The following is a 15399-nucleotide window of genomic DNA, read 5'->3' as shown; positions in this document are numbered from 1 at the left end:
TTCTCTTATTTGTATATCTTTAGTAGTCTAAATTCATGATATAGCTATTCAAAAGTTAAAAACAACCATTAAATAACATCATCCCTGTAAAAATAATTAATGTAAATATAAATTGTTTACTCCTTTAATTGCATCAAATAAAAAGACAAGCAACTAAGATTGTTAACTTTCACCATAAATGTTTATTTTTTTTTGCAATTGAATGAGTAAACAATTTCTATCTAAACAATAAATTTAGGATTAAATTTTGCTTACTACCTTGTACTTTCAAAGGTTCATCAGTTCAGTCCCTGCACTTCTAATTTAATCAAAAAAGTCCTTGCACTCTCCAATTTCATCAAATCAATCCAATCTGTCACTATTCCGTCAATTTTCGTTGTTAAAATGCTGACGTGGAACCTTCTCACAGGGAAAATTCCCAAACTACCCATCACTAGGCAGCCCGCCGAGGCGTTAGTGTTGTGAATGCAAATGGGTAGTTTGGAAATTTTCCCCGAAAATTGACGGAATAGTGACAGATTGGATCGATTTGATGAAATTGGAGAGTGCAAGGACTTTTCTGATTAAATTAGAAGTGCAGAGACCGAACTGATGAACCCTTGAAAATACAGGGTAGTAAGCAGAATTTAGTCCATAAATTTATATGTTTCAAAAAAGCCAAGGGCTAATCATAAACACTAATATAATAATGAGAGAAAACCCTAGGTTATGCTAGGGTTTGGTTTCTTCAGCAAACAGCGGCGACGTTCTCGTGTTCGTCTACGTAGCAGCGCTCGACGCCGAGCCTAAAGGATGGTGCATGGGGGGGACTAATCCTTCGTGGGTTCAGCGGTCCTTGGTGGCAAGTTGCTGCGAAGAAATACAACGGTGTTGGTTGTTGTGGTGATTAGATCGAAGTGATCCAGGCCGGATGGGAGTTCTTAGAGGCGACGCAACTGATTCTCGATCGTTGGGTTCAGGCTTTCTTTTGCAGCGGCGACGATTTTACAGCAAGCATTTGGTCTTGGTGTTACGGCGCTGGGTGTCACGAGCCGCACTTAAGAGTTGTGCTATCGTGACACTTGGTAAAGGAGATGCCGAGAGGGGCGAGCCTTAAGGCAAGGAGATGCCGAGAGGAGCGAGCCTTAAGGCAAGGAGATGCCGAGAGGAGCGAGCCTTGAGGCAAGGGGATGCCGAGAGGGGCGAACCTTGGGACAAGGAGAAGCCAAGAGGGGCGAGCCTTGGAAGCCCAAGGGCGAGCTTGAAGCTAAAGTGAGGACGAGTGGCATTGTCGTAATTAAGTGGAAGTTCGGGTTCGAGGTACTTCGGGTTGGAATTTTGGAAAACTCAAAACACGAGAAATGTCCGGGACATCGAAACGAGTTCAACGCACTTGACGGCATGTCATTTGGAGTTTCTATGAATTAGTTATGGACAATTAGTCTCCTCGGCTATTTTGATGTTTCCTCCTGCCATGTTCATGTAAGCAAGATATGCTCTATAAGGGGGAGACATGGTGTCAAGCTCTCCACCACCCCCGGTGCTGGCCTTCATGGGGCACTAAGTGAGCTTCTCCCGGGCACCCGTGGGGGCCTAGGGGACCGGGCATGTGTCGTCAGAAAGGGGCGGCATATGTTTCCACGAGTCAGGAAGTCTCGTGGACGGTATTGGCCGAAAGGCTGATATTGCGGGTCGACGTCGGGGACGAGGTTCGGATGAGGGTGATCCTTATGCCATTGGCGTTAGACAAACATGTGGGCTTACTGAAGATATGTCGGGACCTCGTGGTGCTCATTGGCCACAGAGCAAGCGACGTGGGCATGTGTTAGGGTTCGACCTTGCCCAAAGCAAAGTGATGCCAGCAAGCACGGGAGGGGCGACCCCGTGCTAGACTGAAGGAAGCTTAAGAGGGGCATCAAGGATGAGTTGCTCACTCGAGCGGCGTGCCAACAAACAAGACGGCATGCCCTCTTGAGGATTGCCCTACGGGCTGGAATATGCCTTGGAGCCATGACAGTCATCAAGAAGAGAACATGGTAGCCTTGTTAGATGGAAAAGGCCACAAGGCCTCGATGGCTTGTCAGGTTGGTACTCAAGGCTTGAGTAGACAGGTAAGTGTTACCCATGAGCCGAGTGGGTTGTCTAGGTGATGCCCATGAGGCGAAGTATGAGGGCATGTGTTGCCCAAGAGCCAAGTGGGTTGCACGAGGGATACTCACGAGGCAAGATACGACGGCAGGTGGTGTCCATGAGCCGAGTGAATTGCACAAGTGATGCTCATGAAGTGCAGGATGAAAACAAGTGTTGCCTATGGGTTCATTGGGTTGTGCCAGTGATGCCACAAGACAAAGTAAGCGGGCAAGTGCTGTCAAGTAAGGTGCGTAAGTGATGCGCACAAGGTCAAAGTACGCGGGCATGGGTTGCCCTTGAGCTGAAGACTGAGTGGGTCGCATAAGTGGCGCCCATGAGGTGAAATATGCAAGACATGTGTTGTCTTGGAGCTGAGCGGGTGGTGCGAGAGATGCCCGCGAAGTGAGGAAGGTGTGCAAGCTACTAAGGAATGACTCAAGGAAGAAATGTGAATGCCAACTTAGTCTCGGTACACGGTCATGCTACTTGCTATCGACGTGCGGGATGCACGCGGGTCAGTAATAGGCTGGCGCAAGCCGAGATGACATGAAAGCCTATCGGTTAGGCGAGTGTCTTGGAAGACAACCACGACACAAGGAAGCGATCGGTTAGTCACAAGATGTGAGACTCCTGTGTGAGTAGCTTTCGTTGGTAAACCTCAACAAGTAAGAGGATGATGTCGAAGGGGGTCAAGTTGACAAGAGAAGCACACAGAAAGAAAAAGAAAAATGGAGTATCAAGGCAGTAAGGAAGATAGGCTGGCCTCGGTTTTGAGGAACCTTGGCGCCTCACGGGCTAATTCCGCTGCGTATAAAGTCGGCCCGTGACACTGGGGGTGGTGTGTCCTGCCACCTGATCGCGAGTAACCAGAGAAGACGGGTTGGAAGTACTAGCCGCCAGAGATAGCGACAGTGACGAGTTGGAAGGTGGTGCATGGTTATCCTCCTAATAGTTGTGTTTGTGTCTGGTCCTGGGACTGGGCTTTTGGGTTTAGTCTCAGTTTTGGGCTATTTGGGTCTGTCAAGAGCTCTGACCTCTTTAAAGGGAATGAGCCTATAGTTATCTAGTTGCTTTATTATGAACAATTGTCTATGCTAGTAAGAATGTCTCTATGAGTCTTGTGGAAGTGCTTAGCTTTAGCGTACCACAATTGCGTGCTCGGCGTGTAAAGTTAGGTAAACTAGATTGCCTGTAAGGCGAGATGTTTTTATGTGGCATAGACTACTCTGAGCATAAATGTTTCAAGGGAGTAGTCTTCTGTACTATTCTTTATCTATGAACCGGAGCATACTATTGGTATGTTCTATTTATCATAAAAATAAATAAATTTATATGTTTCACCTTTTAAAATTAGCTCACCCAAATTTTTTTCGCCTAATCCGCTTCTCCTTGAGTATACTCAGATCCCCAATGTAGAACCGCTAGTTACAAATACCATGAGTTGATAGGAGCCCAACTTTAACGATATGAATCACCCTTTCTTCTGTGCCATAAACAATCAACTTATCCCAAGAGTCCCGTGTTGTGAAATTTTAATTAAAACTCGCAAGCGCACGAATCGTCGTTAGTATAGTGTGCAAATACGAGGTCGTTCCAACTGAAGATTGATAATTAATTTAAATCCTAACCTAATTAATCCAAACACAAAATCACATAAACAATCAAGTAAAAGAAGATATTGATTTTTAGGTTTTCGAATAAAGGAATAATGTGAAAATTAAAGAAACAAACAAATAATGATAAAACCTAGGGTTTCGAAATCAACCACTAACAATCCTATTTATGTTTCGATGCAATTAATAGATTCTTTTATTTATTTTGATGACAGTTCCCGTATCTAAGTCCAGGTACGGCACTTAGACCATAGTTTTCCTTAAGTGTATGATTCTCTCCAGGTACGGCAGAGGTCGTATATCCTAACATGCAGTTTATCCAGGTACGACATAAATTTAACACATAGGACTCATTACATTCTAGAAAACAAGAGAATCATGCAAACCATTACTTCAGGTACGACAATAATGTAATTCACAACTCTTAATCACAAGAAGCTAATTTGAATTATATTGCAGGTACGCCTCAAATTCATCTTCTAATTACTAGATGCAAAGCCCTAAGGTGATCAATCAAAGAACTTAAACATAAAGCATCAATTCAAATAGTGACTAAGAATTCATCATAAAGAAACTATAAATCCATCAATAAATCATCAAAGTACATAAGCAATCATGATAGGGCATCATCTTAACCCTAGAAAAAGGTTTAGCAAAAGATAACTAAATAAAACATAGGAAAAACATAAAAAGAATGGAAGGGAAAAAGAAAGGGAAGATGGATGAGTGGTCTCCGCTCCATAGGCGTCTACATTGTGCTCCCGAGACTCTCTTCTCATGTAAATTCGTGCTCCCTTATATAGGGAAGATTTCTGCTCATCTTTGGCTTCATGTTTCCTTGTAAAACTTGGATTTAGATTCCTTTCTTCATTTGGAATGGGAAAACCTTGAAATATCTCTTGTAGAAGTAGGAATAAGTTCATCATTGAATCCTCATCTGAATTAACTTCCTTGAAACATTAGGATTGATGATCTTGTGCCACGGAACTTGAGTTCTCCACGAATGGTTGTAAATTCCCGAGCAGATTTCCTGTCCGACCTATCTTCACTCAAATAATCATAACTTTCTCCAGAAGTATCGAAATCAAGATCCGTAAAATTCTACAGAAAATAGACATCCGTAGCTTTCCAATGATATAAGACTCATTGTCTGATTCGATCTGAGTAACTCCCAGTAATTCGGCGAAGTTGGATGTTCTGCACAGACAGATTCCCAGTCTCAGATTGCACATTGCATTTCAATCCTACTTAGCTCATTTTGGCTTCTTTTCTTCTTTCTATGGAACAAACCTACAAAAACACTAAAACATGTAAATGAATCGAAATAAGGAGGACTAAGCATAAAAACCAAGATTAAGAGGCATAGAAATATAAGATAATATGAGCACATCATCCCGATACATACTTACGGCCAACCTCAGGAAGAGATTAACCCCATTTCACACCATATACCAAAACCGCCAGTATACATGTAACAGCTTCTCCCCATTACATTAACAACAAGAAGCAGACATCATAACTAAAACAACTAGTCCCAGGAGATGACCTTATAGCAACGACATAACCACTAGACCATACCAACCAAACACTAGCGAGTAGACTTATTAAACTTAAACAAAAATTAAAAACCAAAATAAAAACCATATTAAAAAAAAAAAAAAAAAAGACAATAACCTGTCGCGAACCACGTCGATTCCCGAAACCACCGACATCGGATTGTCAATAGTGATCATTGGAGACTCAAACTAGTTCCAAACAAACATCAATAATTTGAATCTAACTTTAATATAAATGCACGGTTTATTTGAACAATGTTGTTTTTTTTTTTTTTTATCGGGGTTCAATAATTTGAATCTAACTTTAATATAAATGCACAATTTATTTGAACAATGTTGATTTTTTCTTTTTTTTTTATCGGGGTTGAGCTAGCAAGTCATCTGGTTTACGTTAGCGAGTTAATAACAGACCCACCCATCAATATTTACACCAAGGTCTGCGACGATATCCCAACAAAGTGAGACTAATCCCTCGCAGTAAATTCGAAGGCTCCTCAAACCTGGTGGCCACAAACTAGGAGAAGTTGGCACTTGAACACTAGACATGGGGGTTCCATGCTAGGCCGCTCGACCAACCTTATTTAACTAATACAACATATTTGCAAATCAATAAATTTAATTTGCTCCCTCATTGATTTTTAATATATATGTCATAAATCCTTGAATGTTGAAACACTAATTTATTATTTGAACATCAATCATAAACATTGAAGATGAAGAACATTTGAAACAAGTACTGCATTATATTATTATTAATGAACTCTTTTTAAGCAAATAAAGGATTAGGCCTTGAAGGTGGACAATTTAGAGAACAAGTCCCACTTATCACATAAACTTATATAAGAGCTAAAAATTACCATGCAATTAAATTATAAGAATTGCAAACTCGAAACTAACACCACATTATTATGATGTGGATCTCCAAATGGGATTGCCTCATCTCCATCAAATCTCATATTTGGTGAGAATTTGGATTCACCATGTTCACTATTGGAGTAAGTTGGATAGTCTGGTTCTGACTTTCGGTCACCTCCTCACTGAGACTCTTTTTTCTGTTATCAATCTCATTCAATTTTTGGTTGATAAGCCGCCCAAGATCATCCATATCCATCAGGTTCAGATTCTGGAATTGAGGAATTCCTTTGGTGAGACTTTGGAACATGACAACTCTCAATTCCTTCTCATGATTTTCCCTTCTCACTCTCTTTAACTTTGCGTATGCTTTAGAGATCATCCCCTTCAGATAGCTTTCTTGGTTCAGCATCTTCCTACTCTTCTCTATCGCAGGCATATCCTTTAACTTTGAAAGAGCATTTTCAACCGCATAAGAAGAAGGCCAAACCTCGGGTTCAAAATCAAATGGGCTGTAAACTATTGCACATGCTTCAATTCCACAAAGAGTACTTAGTTCTCTCAACTTCTTCATCATACTGTTTTTCCTTTTCTTGAATGTGGTTTTTCTGGCTGAATTGTTGGTGATATAGGCCATTCTCTGTTTTCTTCTAGCCATGGATATGCCTCACAAATAAAATAAAAACAAGGGATTGAAGATGGTTTATTTCCCTCAAAATGCCCCTGGTATATATACGATACCTAATCGTACTAAAATAGGTAAGTTGGTGAGAGTGTTATCTGTAAAAACATATCCAGCGTATTCAACCCTGAGAGAAATCTTTGTTGTCTAATTTATTAAAAATAAATGAGAATTTCACATAATTAGTAGGTACATAAGAGTAATTTGTAAGATAACACGACACGTCTGGTTGGTAGGATTTCATTAGCAAAAGCAAAATTTAATATGATTTATAGAGTTTACCAATGTGAGTGGATTGAATTTTATTTGATATTAATATTAATTTTTGTAAATATGGAAATGCTATCAATCTCTTATAGTGATATTTATGGGACCATAATTTCACCGAACTCTTTGTGTAACCATTAAGAATGGGATGAAATGACGTGAAAACTGTTATGAGGTGGACTATGGCATAAGCCCACAACAGACACTCAACCATGATCACATTGATTGTTATTTGTAAGTAAGAGATAGCTAAGCCCAGTAGACGCATTTTACTCTTTCTAAGACCATTGGAAGCATATGCTAAGGTAATATATTCAGGCTACTTCAATCATTATTTGAATAGAGAAATTTACTGACTTGACGATCAAAGTCCATATTGCCAGTACGCACCATTTTTCTAATAATCTAAAGAATTCGTTATCCTTCTTGTGTTTTAGGTGATCTATTCAACAACATAGGAAAAAAAAGCATGCTACTACAATACCTTCGGCATTTCGGTTGCCAATGAGTCGTTTCTCCTTCGGGGAATGCAAGTTGTAGCTTGGTCGCTAAATATGAGAAGGGGTTAAGTGAACTCGAGGGTAAACTCGAAAATTTAGCAATTGCATCAGATTTTTTTGGCAACATCGATCAAATCGTTTAGGACCACAGTGTTTTAATGATATGTTTACTAACATAATTAGTGACATGAAACATACTTATTTTTTTTTTTCTATTAAAGAGGATCAAAGGATTTCACTCCTACCCCCATGGTGACTCGAACTCATGACCTCGATCTTAGGTAGTGGGCGCTCTAACCACTGAGCTAACACCACTTCATGGTGACATGAAACATACTTAGAAACATGGTTAGTGACATGAGATATAGTTAATGACATGGTTTGTGACATGAGACATGGTTAGCGAGATGAGACATGGTTAATGACATAATTAGCGACATGAGGCATGGTTAGTGACATAATTAGCGACATGAGACATGGTTAGTGACATAATTAGTGACAAGAGACATGGTAAGTGACATGTTTAGTGACATGAGTCATGGTTAATGACATGATTAGCGACATGAGACATGATTAGTGAAATGAGATATGGTTAATGACATAATTTGCGACATGCATGAGACATGGTACATTAGCGACATAAAATTGATGAAAAGTCTTATGCGATCAAAATTTGAAGGTGATTTTATAACTCATTCTCTTCTATCAAAGAATTTTTCTAATTTGCTTTTCAAAAAATATAAAAAGTCTCATCACTAGCCTATATTTGCCTCCAAGTCCAGACATGACTGGTGGCGCAGCTTTTGGTAGCCGGATGATGAAAATATTGCCGGATCTTCGTTCAAGTTGTGAGTATGGGTCGGAGCCTGGGATCGGGTCGTGTCGAGAAAGAATATGGATTTGGGTTTAACTGAAATGGAAACTTCCCAACGTGGAAAGGTGAAAATGCTATTTATAGTAGGTTTCCAACAATAGTAGCTTCTGCTTTTCAGATCGTAACTTCTTAATACGAATTCCGATTTTAGCGTACCACATGTCCACGGACTCGGTTTAACATGCTCTACATCTTTTAGTAAATCAAGTTTCTTTAAAAAATAAATTGTAGAAAAAAGTCAAATTTGGAGCCCCCTTAAAAGTTCAAAATGAAAGTAAAAAGTAAAGATTCTAATGTTTCACTGTTCAAATGACCAGTAAATAGGTATTTCTAGATACGGGGCATACCCTTAAAGTTGATAGAAGTGTGGAGAAGAGAATTGGGTGTTGGGTGGTGGTGGCGGCATTGATGAGGCTGGGCACCGGAAATTGTGCTTGTTAATGTAATGAACCTCATCAGCAATGGCGAGGTACTCGCTCCCGTCGATATAATCTTCCCCGGTGCCCCCCTCCGGATGATTATGAGGAGGATTGGTGTGGGTGTTCTGCCTTTAGCTTCATAAGTCATAATGACCTATAATCTTAGCCTTGTTAAGTGGGGTTCTTCTTGGTCCTTGGCTACTTCTGCAGTTGAACTCTTTATGTTGGTTTTAACGATCTTAGTTTTACATCGTTTTGTTGGACATGGTAGCTACTGTGTTTGGACTCCACTCCACATATATGGATTATTCCTAGCTGATATACCTTCGAGATATTAGAGGTTAATGTTATGGAAAGCTGCAGATAACCTAGAATATCCAGAAATCCTGTTGTAGCTAATTGGCAATTTTTAAGATGGAACTTTTCTCATTAATCCTCAATTTGAATGGAACCCAGACGGGTAATCTATTTGATTAAACTGAGAGTTGCGGGATGCTTTGGATAAAATTAAAAGACAAAACTGATGCCGAGTTGAAAGTTGAAAGTACGGGGTAGAAAAACTGCATTTTGCACAAACAAATTTCATGAGAAGATATTATTTACCCAAGAATGATGAATCAAAAGTGCCATTTGTTATTCCAACTATACAAGCATTATTTGTACATATATAATCAGAAAAACAACTGGCAACCACAGAAAAAAGGACCACGGAAGCCTCCCTATATAAGTTACACCACACCATCCCTTCGATCCTTCACTCATTCTATTCGCTTTTATTCTTTCTTTTTTTCCCCTTTCCTATTAAGAGTTCCTTTTCTTTTCTACAGTATGGAGTATGCACGGATCACCTCAACTATAGGCGCTCGACAAAGTGGGCACTTGCCTCCACCACGAACCAATTCGTTTGCACATTTTGAACATGTACACATATGCCCGCATCTGCAACAAAGAAGAAAACAAAATTGAAAAAAAAGAACGAAAGAAACAGAGATCTCGGAGGCACGAAGAACAACAGTAGACATGTATACCATGCAAAACTTAGTACAACAAATGTGTCACATTCATAAGTAGGTATACTTAATTGATAAGTAGGTATACTTAATTGATAAGTAGGTATACCTATACAAGAGAGAATCGATGTGACTATCACAACAAACACAACAAGTTCCTTTTCTTACATGACCCCATTTAGAACCATCCTCTGATGTCTCAGCACTTGACCCTGCAATATAATCACATTTTTCATGAATTACCAGTAGCAACAGAGCTATAATGAGTAAGAAAACCAATCAGAAAGGAGCCACATCCACCTACCCTTCCATTATACACAAACACAGTCAGAACAAAAAGTTTACATGTTCACTGGCAACAATCAAACTGAAACAAACCTTTTTCACCAGGCGAACGATTGAGAGCCGCCGAGACTTCCTGTCTGACAGAACGTTGCAACTCCAATTGCATATCCATGCAGGCCTCCAACATCCTTTGCATGTGGCTCATGCCTTGCTGGAGTCTTGCCATGTCTGATCTGAGATCATTAAACATCTCCCATTCCTGCTCCATGTCAGAATAATCCACATTCAGGGAAACCAACAGAGAAAAATGAAAATAAACTAGGCACAGAAAATCCAGTCCAATTCCCATGTACACCAGTCATTAACCAAACAGTTCTTGGAAATTGTACACTATTCTAAAATCTCATTTACTGTAAGATGTCTCAGCTGTCAAATATCCTAAGAAATCTGAATGCAAGCATAAGATGAGTGAGACACGACTAGATACCTCATTGCACAAATGCTCTTTTTACCAAACATTTAGATACTAATTAGAAATCATTGAATGGAGCAAAGAAAAAGTATAGAGTCCATTTTAAAGATGGAAGTCATCAAAACACATTATAGTAGGGCTGGGAGGGAGTAATGACAAACACAGATTCTTTTGCAATGAAAAAGCGTACACATATATAGCTAGAAAATCCAACATATTGGGCCAAAATATGTTAAGTACTGGAAAAATGCTGAAGGAAGTTTCATTAAATCCTGGTGATAAGACCTCAAAATCCAAAATGTAGAATGAAATTGTTTGGAAGTTGCATGTAAAATTTTTCATAAGATCCATAAAAGTACAAATAGAATATTTTTTTTCTTTCTTTTATATCTTAGTTTTTGGTGTGAAGAAAAAGTGATATCAAATCCAAAATTCAGGGAAGAAAGAAGGCTCACAATTTCTGAACGATGCATGCTATGGCGAGACCAGCCAGTGTTATGCAAGTCCTGATGCCATAATGGTTGTGGTGGGGGAACTGGTGGAGATGGTAGAACACGTGAAGGTCTGTTGATGGCATCATGCTGATCTTCATTCAGCTCATCCCTCTGTTGGTCCTGGTCCTGCACTGGTGAAGCCGGAGTTGGTGTTGGCAAGTTTCTATGCAAATCCCAATCAATGGGAGCACGACTTTGCCTTTCAACATATGATTGTATCAGCTGGTCCAGACTTTCACGGAATCCACTACGAAGAAGATTCGAAACACTTCTCCTACAAATTGAAAATCATAACCATATGAGATACAAATCATGAAATCCATGTCTCTCTCAACCCACTCGTTCTACATTTAAACAAATACCTGCTCAGAAGTTCCCTGAGTTCCATACTGTACACGGTATCATCATCTGGTGGACTAAATCTATTGAATCTTCTAACTGAGCCAGAACGACGATTTCTCACAGGACCTGAAGGTCTTTCTGACCAATTCTCAACAGCTTCCCGAGAACTATTCTCACGCCATGTACCCTGAGCTTCTTGTTGATGACCTGTTTCTTCATCAGCATTTCGCGCAGTTCCCTGAGGCCAATTATTGACAGAACTTTCTTGCCAATTTCCAACTATATCTTCAGCATTACCTTCCCTCCAATCGTTAAATTGATCAAAAGTTGTCTGCTCCCAGTTACGTCTCTCATCTTCAGCAATTGGTTCCTGCCAATTCCCACCTTGATTAGCAGTTTCTTGCCAATCAAGTCGCCCGACAGCTGTGTCATTTTCCAAGTTCCCCAATTGATTAGGGAACTGATTGTCACCTCCCTCGCTCCCAGGCTGGGATTGCTCACGGTTTTCCTGCTGAATATCCTGAGAAGCGATTGTTTGGGTATGATCGCTTCTAGAATCATTAACATTACTGTTAGTCGGAGAATCATTATTGCCGTCAACTTGACCACGAACTATAGTTTCTAATCTGGAGCGGAACCCTTCCCTAATAAGGAAGCAGACTGTCATTATTCTAGCAAACTCAATTTTGATACTTACAACGGAATCAACAAACATATAACATATAATCACATGGAGCATTAAAATCAACAAATGAAGTACAATTAAGAAAAAGAAAACATAATTGAGTCGAGTATATTCTATTTAAGGTGGTCATTTATTAGTATTCCTGGAAACATAAATTGTCACATTCCATTTAAGTTTTCTAGCATAACTACCAATAATAGAATGTAGTACTGATGGATATTCATATATCTACACCTGCTCTATTTAAAGCCAAAATAGATACCTAAAGCAATGATTGCTTTGCCTGCAAAAGAAATTTCCTATATGCCCAGCCCAAACTCACAAATAATATTTATGCATAACAGTGAGCTTGGGGAAAAAAAACATTACATGTCATACACAAATTAATAAAAAGTGGTTACAAATTGAAGAATCTACGCTCTATATATTTTCAATAATTGGTTTAAAAAAATTGAGAACTTCCAGTATAATTTTGGAACATCAACATATTTTCAATGGCATAAATAAATTTACTAATAGAAGCAACCAAAAATGGCAAGGAGATGAGTGCTCCTTCAAACGACTCATAATCTTCTTGGCATTTTTTTTGTTTGGTAGGGGGGGAGAGAAGAGAGAAACAAGTCAAGAAACGATTAAGGGATCTTTAGAAGTATGGAATGACCAAAAAGATCACATACCTTAAACCAGAAACAGTGTGTCTCTGCCTCAATTGGACTAATTCACCCGCGGCTATAGAAGGTGGTCTTTCTTCTTCAATAGGCCTTTCATTTCGCAAGAATCTACCTCTGAGTAATGACTGAAAAAGTTTAATTGCATTAGTAGCCAAGTCATGGTCAAACCTAAATATAAGGGAAGTTTTGGAGCATGACAGGGGAAATAAGTATTAGGTAATCTAAATTCTAAAACACCCACATAACCACATACCAGCCATTAGTAACTATACTAATATACACTGCCCAAACCAGACAAGATGCATAAACGCTAAAATGAGGAAGAGGGATCAATAACAAACAATGAACATTACGATATGCATAGAAGACCAGCGAATAACTTTGCATCCTTAAGATAGTATAACTGTCCACCTTATAGAGATCTTTGCAGGAGGCACTGAAGTAAATAGGGAGAAAACTGAGTAACTTATCAATGTGGTGAATATAATGATATCCATGCAACACAACAAAATAGGATAGACTTCTGAAAAAGCCCATAACCTAATAAGAATGAATCAAGGTAAATCAGAAAGAGAAGAAAACTACTATAATTTTGACCATCAGTTCAAGCACACACTACTTATCCATTACTACAAACAGGCCCAAAAAAGTTCATTCAACATAGATAATGTGATCTTTAACACTACTTTCAATAACAACTTCCATAAAAAGAACTTTTGATATTGTAGAAAATCCAACCCACTACAGTTCAAATTTTAAGGACCAATTACAGTTTTACAAACTTTGTCGGATTACAGTTGGTAGATTTCACATTTGTATTTATATAGACAGCTGTGGAAGTAAATTGATTTAGTTTAAAAGTAGAAACAATCTTCACAACTGACCTGAATGCGGTTGCGATGAGCAAAATCAGAGACAGCTCGATGCTCCACCAAAGACTGGAGCTCCCTTTGTCTTTCCCTCTCAATTCTCACAAGCAAATCAATTATAGCTTGTCTTCCACGCAACCTCAACATATCCCGGCGAATGTGCTCTGGTTGGCTCTCTTCTTGGTCAGCAGCTGACTCATCACGCACTATACCAACTTGAGCACCACCATTGGTGACGTGATCTTCCCGTCGGCCTCCACGACCTCCTCTCTGCTGACTAGCCATTTGCACCCACTCCCGGACGATTCTCACCCTTTCCCGCTCCGTCTCACCAAGCCACTCTGCCCTAGGACTACTATTTCTTGGAGCAACATTGGATGAATGATCAGTAATGCCAGTTTCCATCCATCCCCGTACAATCTGCCTCACTCTCTCCCTCTCAACTTCGCCAAGATCGGGAGATTGCTCCCTGCTAGATGCATTATTATCACCTCGTTCGTTTGGTGAACCCATCTGATCATGTGACCACGTCCCATACTCATTTTCACTCTCACTCGCATCCACCAAACTCCCAGGATTCTCACTCCCCCGACTATCAGATCTATTTGTGGTCAACTCATTAGTATTAGACTCAACATTCCTCTGCTGCCTCAACCTTTCCCTCACCCTCCCACGTGCTCTATTCAACAAATGCTCATCCTCCAGCTCCCGCCACATTTGCAAAATTGCAGACGCCTGAGTGCTCGGCCTCTCCACAGTCCCCTGCCGCCTCAACGTCGGGGACTGCGACTCCCTCAAGAAGGAGGAGTCAAGCATCGAAACCGTATGCAACCCCGCAAGCGCCATCAGCTCCGACTCCCGATTCCTCCTCTCAATGGTGGTAATCATCTCCTGCGCCTGCCGCGCCGCCCAACGGGTCAAAATCCGCGAGTGGTGGCGCCGCGCAGCAGCAGACGACTCGGCCAAATCATCCCCCTCCAAATCCAACCTCCGTCTCCTCCGAACAAGCTGCTCCCCCTCATCGTCCTCATCATCAGGATTCCGCGGAGAGCTACATGAAGCAAATGACATACATTCATCCAAGTGCCCTCGCATGAATTCCTCATATCCAGTCTCGAAATCACCGCAGGCATCGGCCGATTCCGGCTTCTGTTGCAGCGGCTCAAAGTCCGTCATTGCAATCCCACCCCTCCTCTCTACACCCCCAAACCACAATCCCCCATTTCCCAACCCCCAAAAAAAAAAAAACAACAAACCAATTCAAAATAAACTTGCACCTAAACCGACATTCGCAATCTCCCAAAACCACAAAATTTTTACAAAATTAAAGAAACAGTGACCGCTGACCTAATCCAAATTGAAAAGTAATCACAGGCCGTAAACGCGCCACCGCACGAAAATTACAATCACAATTGACAATCAAATGATTCCGCGAACACGAACAAGAATAATTCAGAGGCGAAATAGATCGGCGTAAGAGCATTGCCGGAATTGCCAAGGAACACGTACCTCAGAAGCTTCTTCGATTACGTCCTAGTCTCACTAGATTGTTACGTCTGACAAAGAAACAAAGAAAGAGAGAGCGAGAGAGAGAGTTGGGGTGTAACGAAACCCTAAGGTTGAGGGAAATGTGAGTGAAAGGAGAGGAATTGTTGAAGACGCAGAGAAAAGAGGGAGAGAGAGAGATCAGAGAGAGAGA

General features: G+C 40.4%; 2 protein-coding genes across 3 annotated transcripts; both read right to left on the bottom strand.

The window, feature by feature from the left end:
- Positions 1 to 6106: 6106 nt before the first annotated feature.
- Positions 6107 to 6767, bottom strand: LOC133716361 (agamous-like MADS-box protein AGL80). The gene has a single exon (XM_062143072.1). It carries the CDS (start codon positions 6765 to 6767, stop codon positions 6231 to 6233), a length of 537 nt encoding a protein of 178 aa, XP_061999056.1. The 3' UTR covers positions 6107 to 6230.
- A 2685-nt stretch (positions 6768 to 9452) lies between these two features.
- Positions 9453 to 15399, bottom strand: LOC133714384 (uncharacterized). 2 transcript variants are annotated; one of them, XM_062140491.1, is made up of 7 exons: positions 13716 to 15399; positions 12838 to 12956; positions 11496 to 12026; positions 11095 to 11407; positions 10261 to 10426; positions 9992 to 10094; positions 9453 to 9811 (listed from the first exon to the last, which is right to left on the bottom strand). In XM_062140491.1, the coding sequence occupies exons 1-7, from the start codon at positions 14874 to 14876 to the stop codon at positions 9694 to 9696; spliced, it is 2511 nt and encodes an 836-aa protein (XP_061996475.1). In that variant the 5' UTR covers positions 14877 to 15399; the 3' UTR covers positions 9453 to 9693. The 2 variants fall into 2 exon arrangements, with proteins under 2 accessions (XP_061996475.1, XP_061996474.1); XM_062140490.1 differs by having other exon boundaries at positions 11496 to 12119; positions 13716 to 15398.

The sequence above is a fragment of the Rosa rugosa genome, chromosome 6 (genome assembly GCF_958449725.1).
Source record: "Rosa rugosa chromosome 6, drRosRugo1.1, whole genome shotgun sequence".
Classification (NCBI taxonomy): domain Eukaryota; kingdom Viridiplantae; phylum Streptophyta; class Magnoliopsida; order Rosales; family Rosaceae; genus Rosa; species Rosa rugosa.
This window is presented reverse-complemented; position numbering and strand designations above follow the sequence as displayed.

Coding starts and splice junctions, on each gene's coding strand:
- LOC133714384 (XM_062140490.1), bottom strand. CDS start 14,876: ATGACGGACTTTGAGCCGCTGCAACAGAAGCCGGAATCGGCCGATGCC. Junction 12,120..12,837: donor CACACTGTTTCTGGTTTAAG/GTATGTGATCTT, acceptor CTTCCTTATTAG/GGAAGGGTTCCGCTCCAGAT. Junction 9,812..9,991: donor ATCGATTCTCTCTTGTATAG/GTATACCTACTT, acceptor TCTTTGTTGCAG/ATGCGGGCATATGTGTACAT.
- LOC133716361 (XM_062143072.1), bottom strand. CDS start 6,767: ATGGCCTATATCACCAACAATTCAGCCAGAAAAACCACATTCAAGAAA.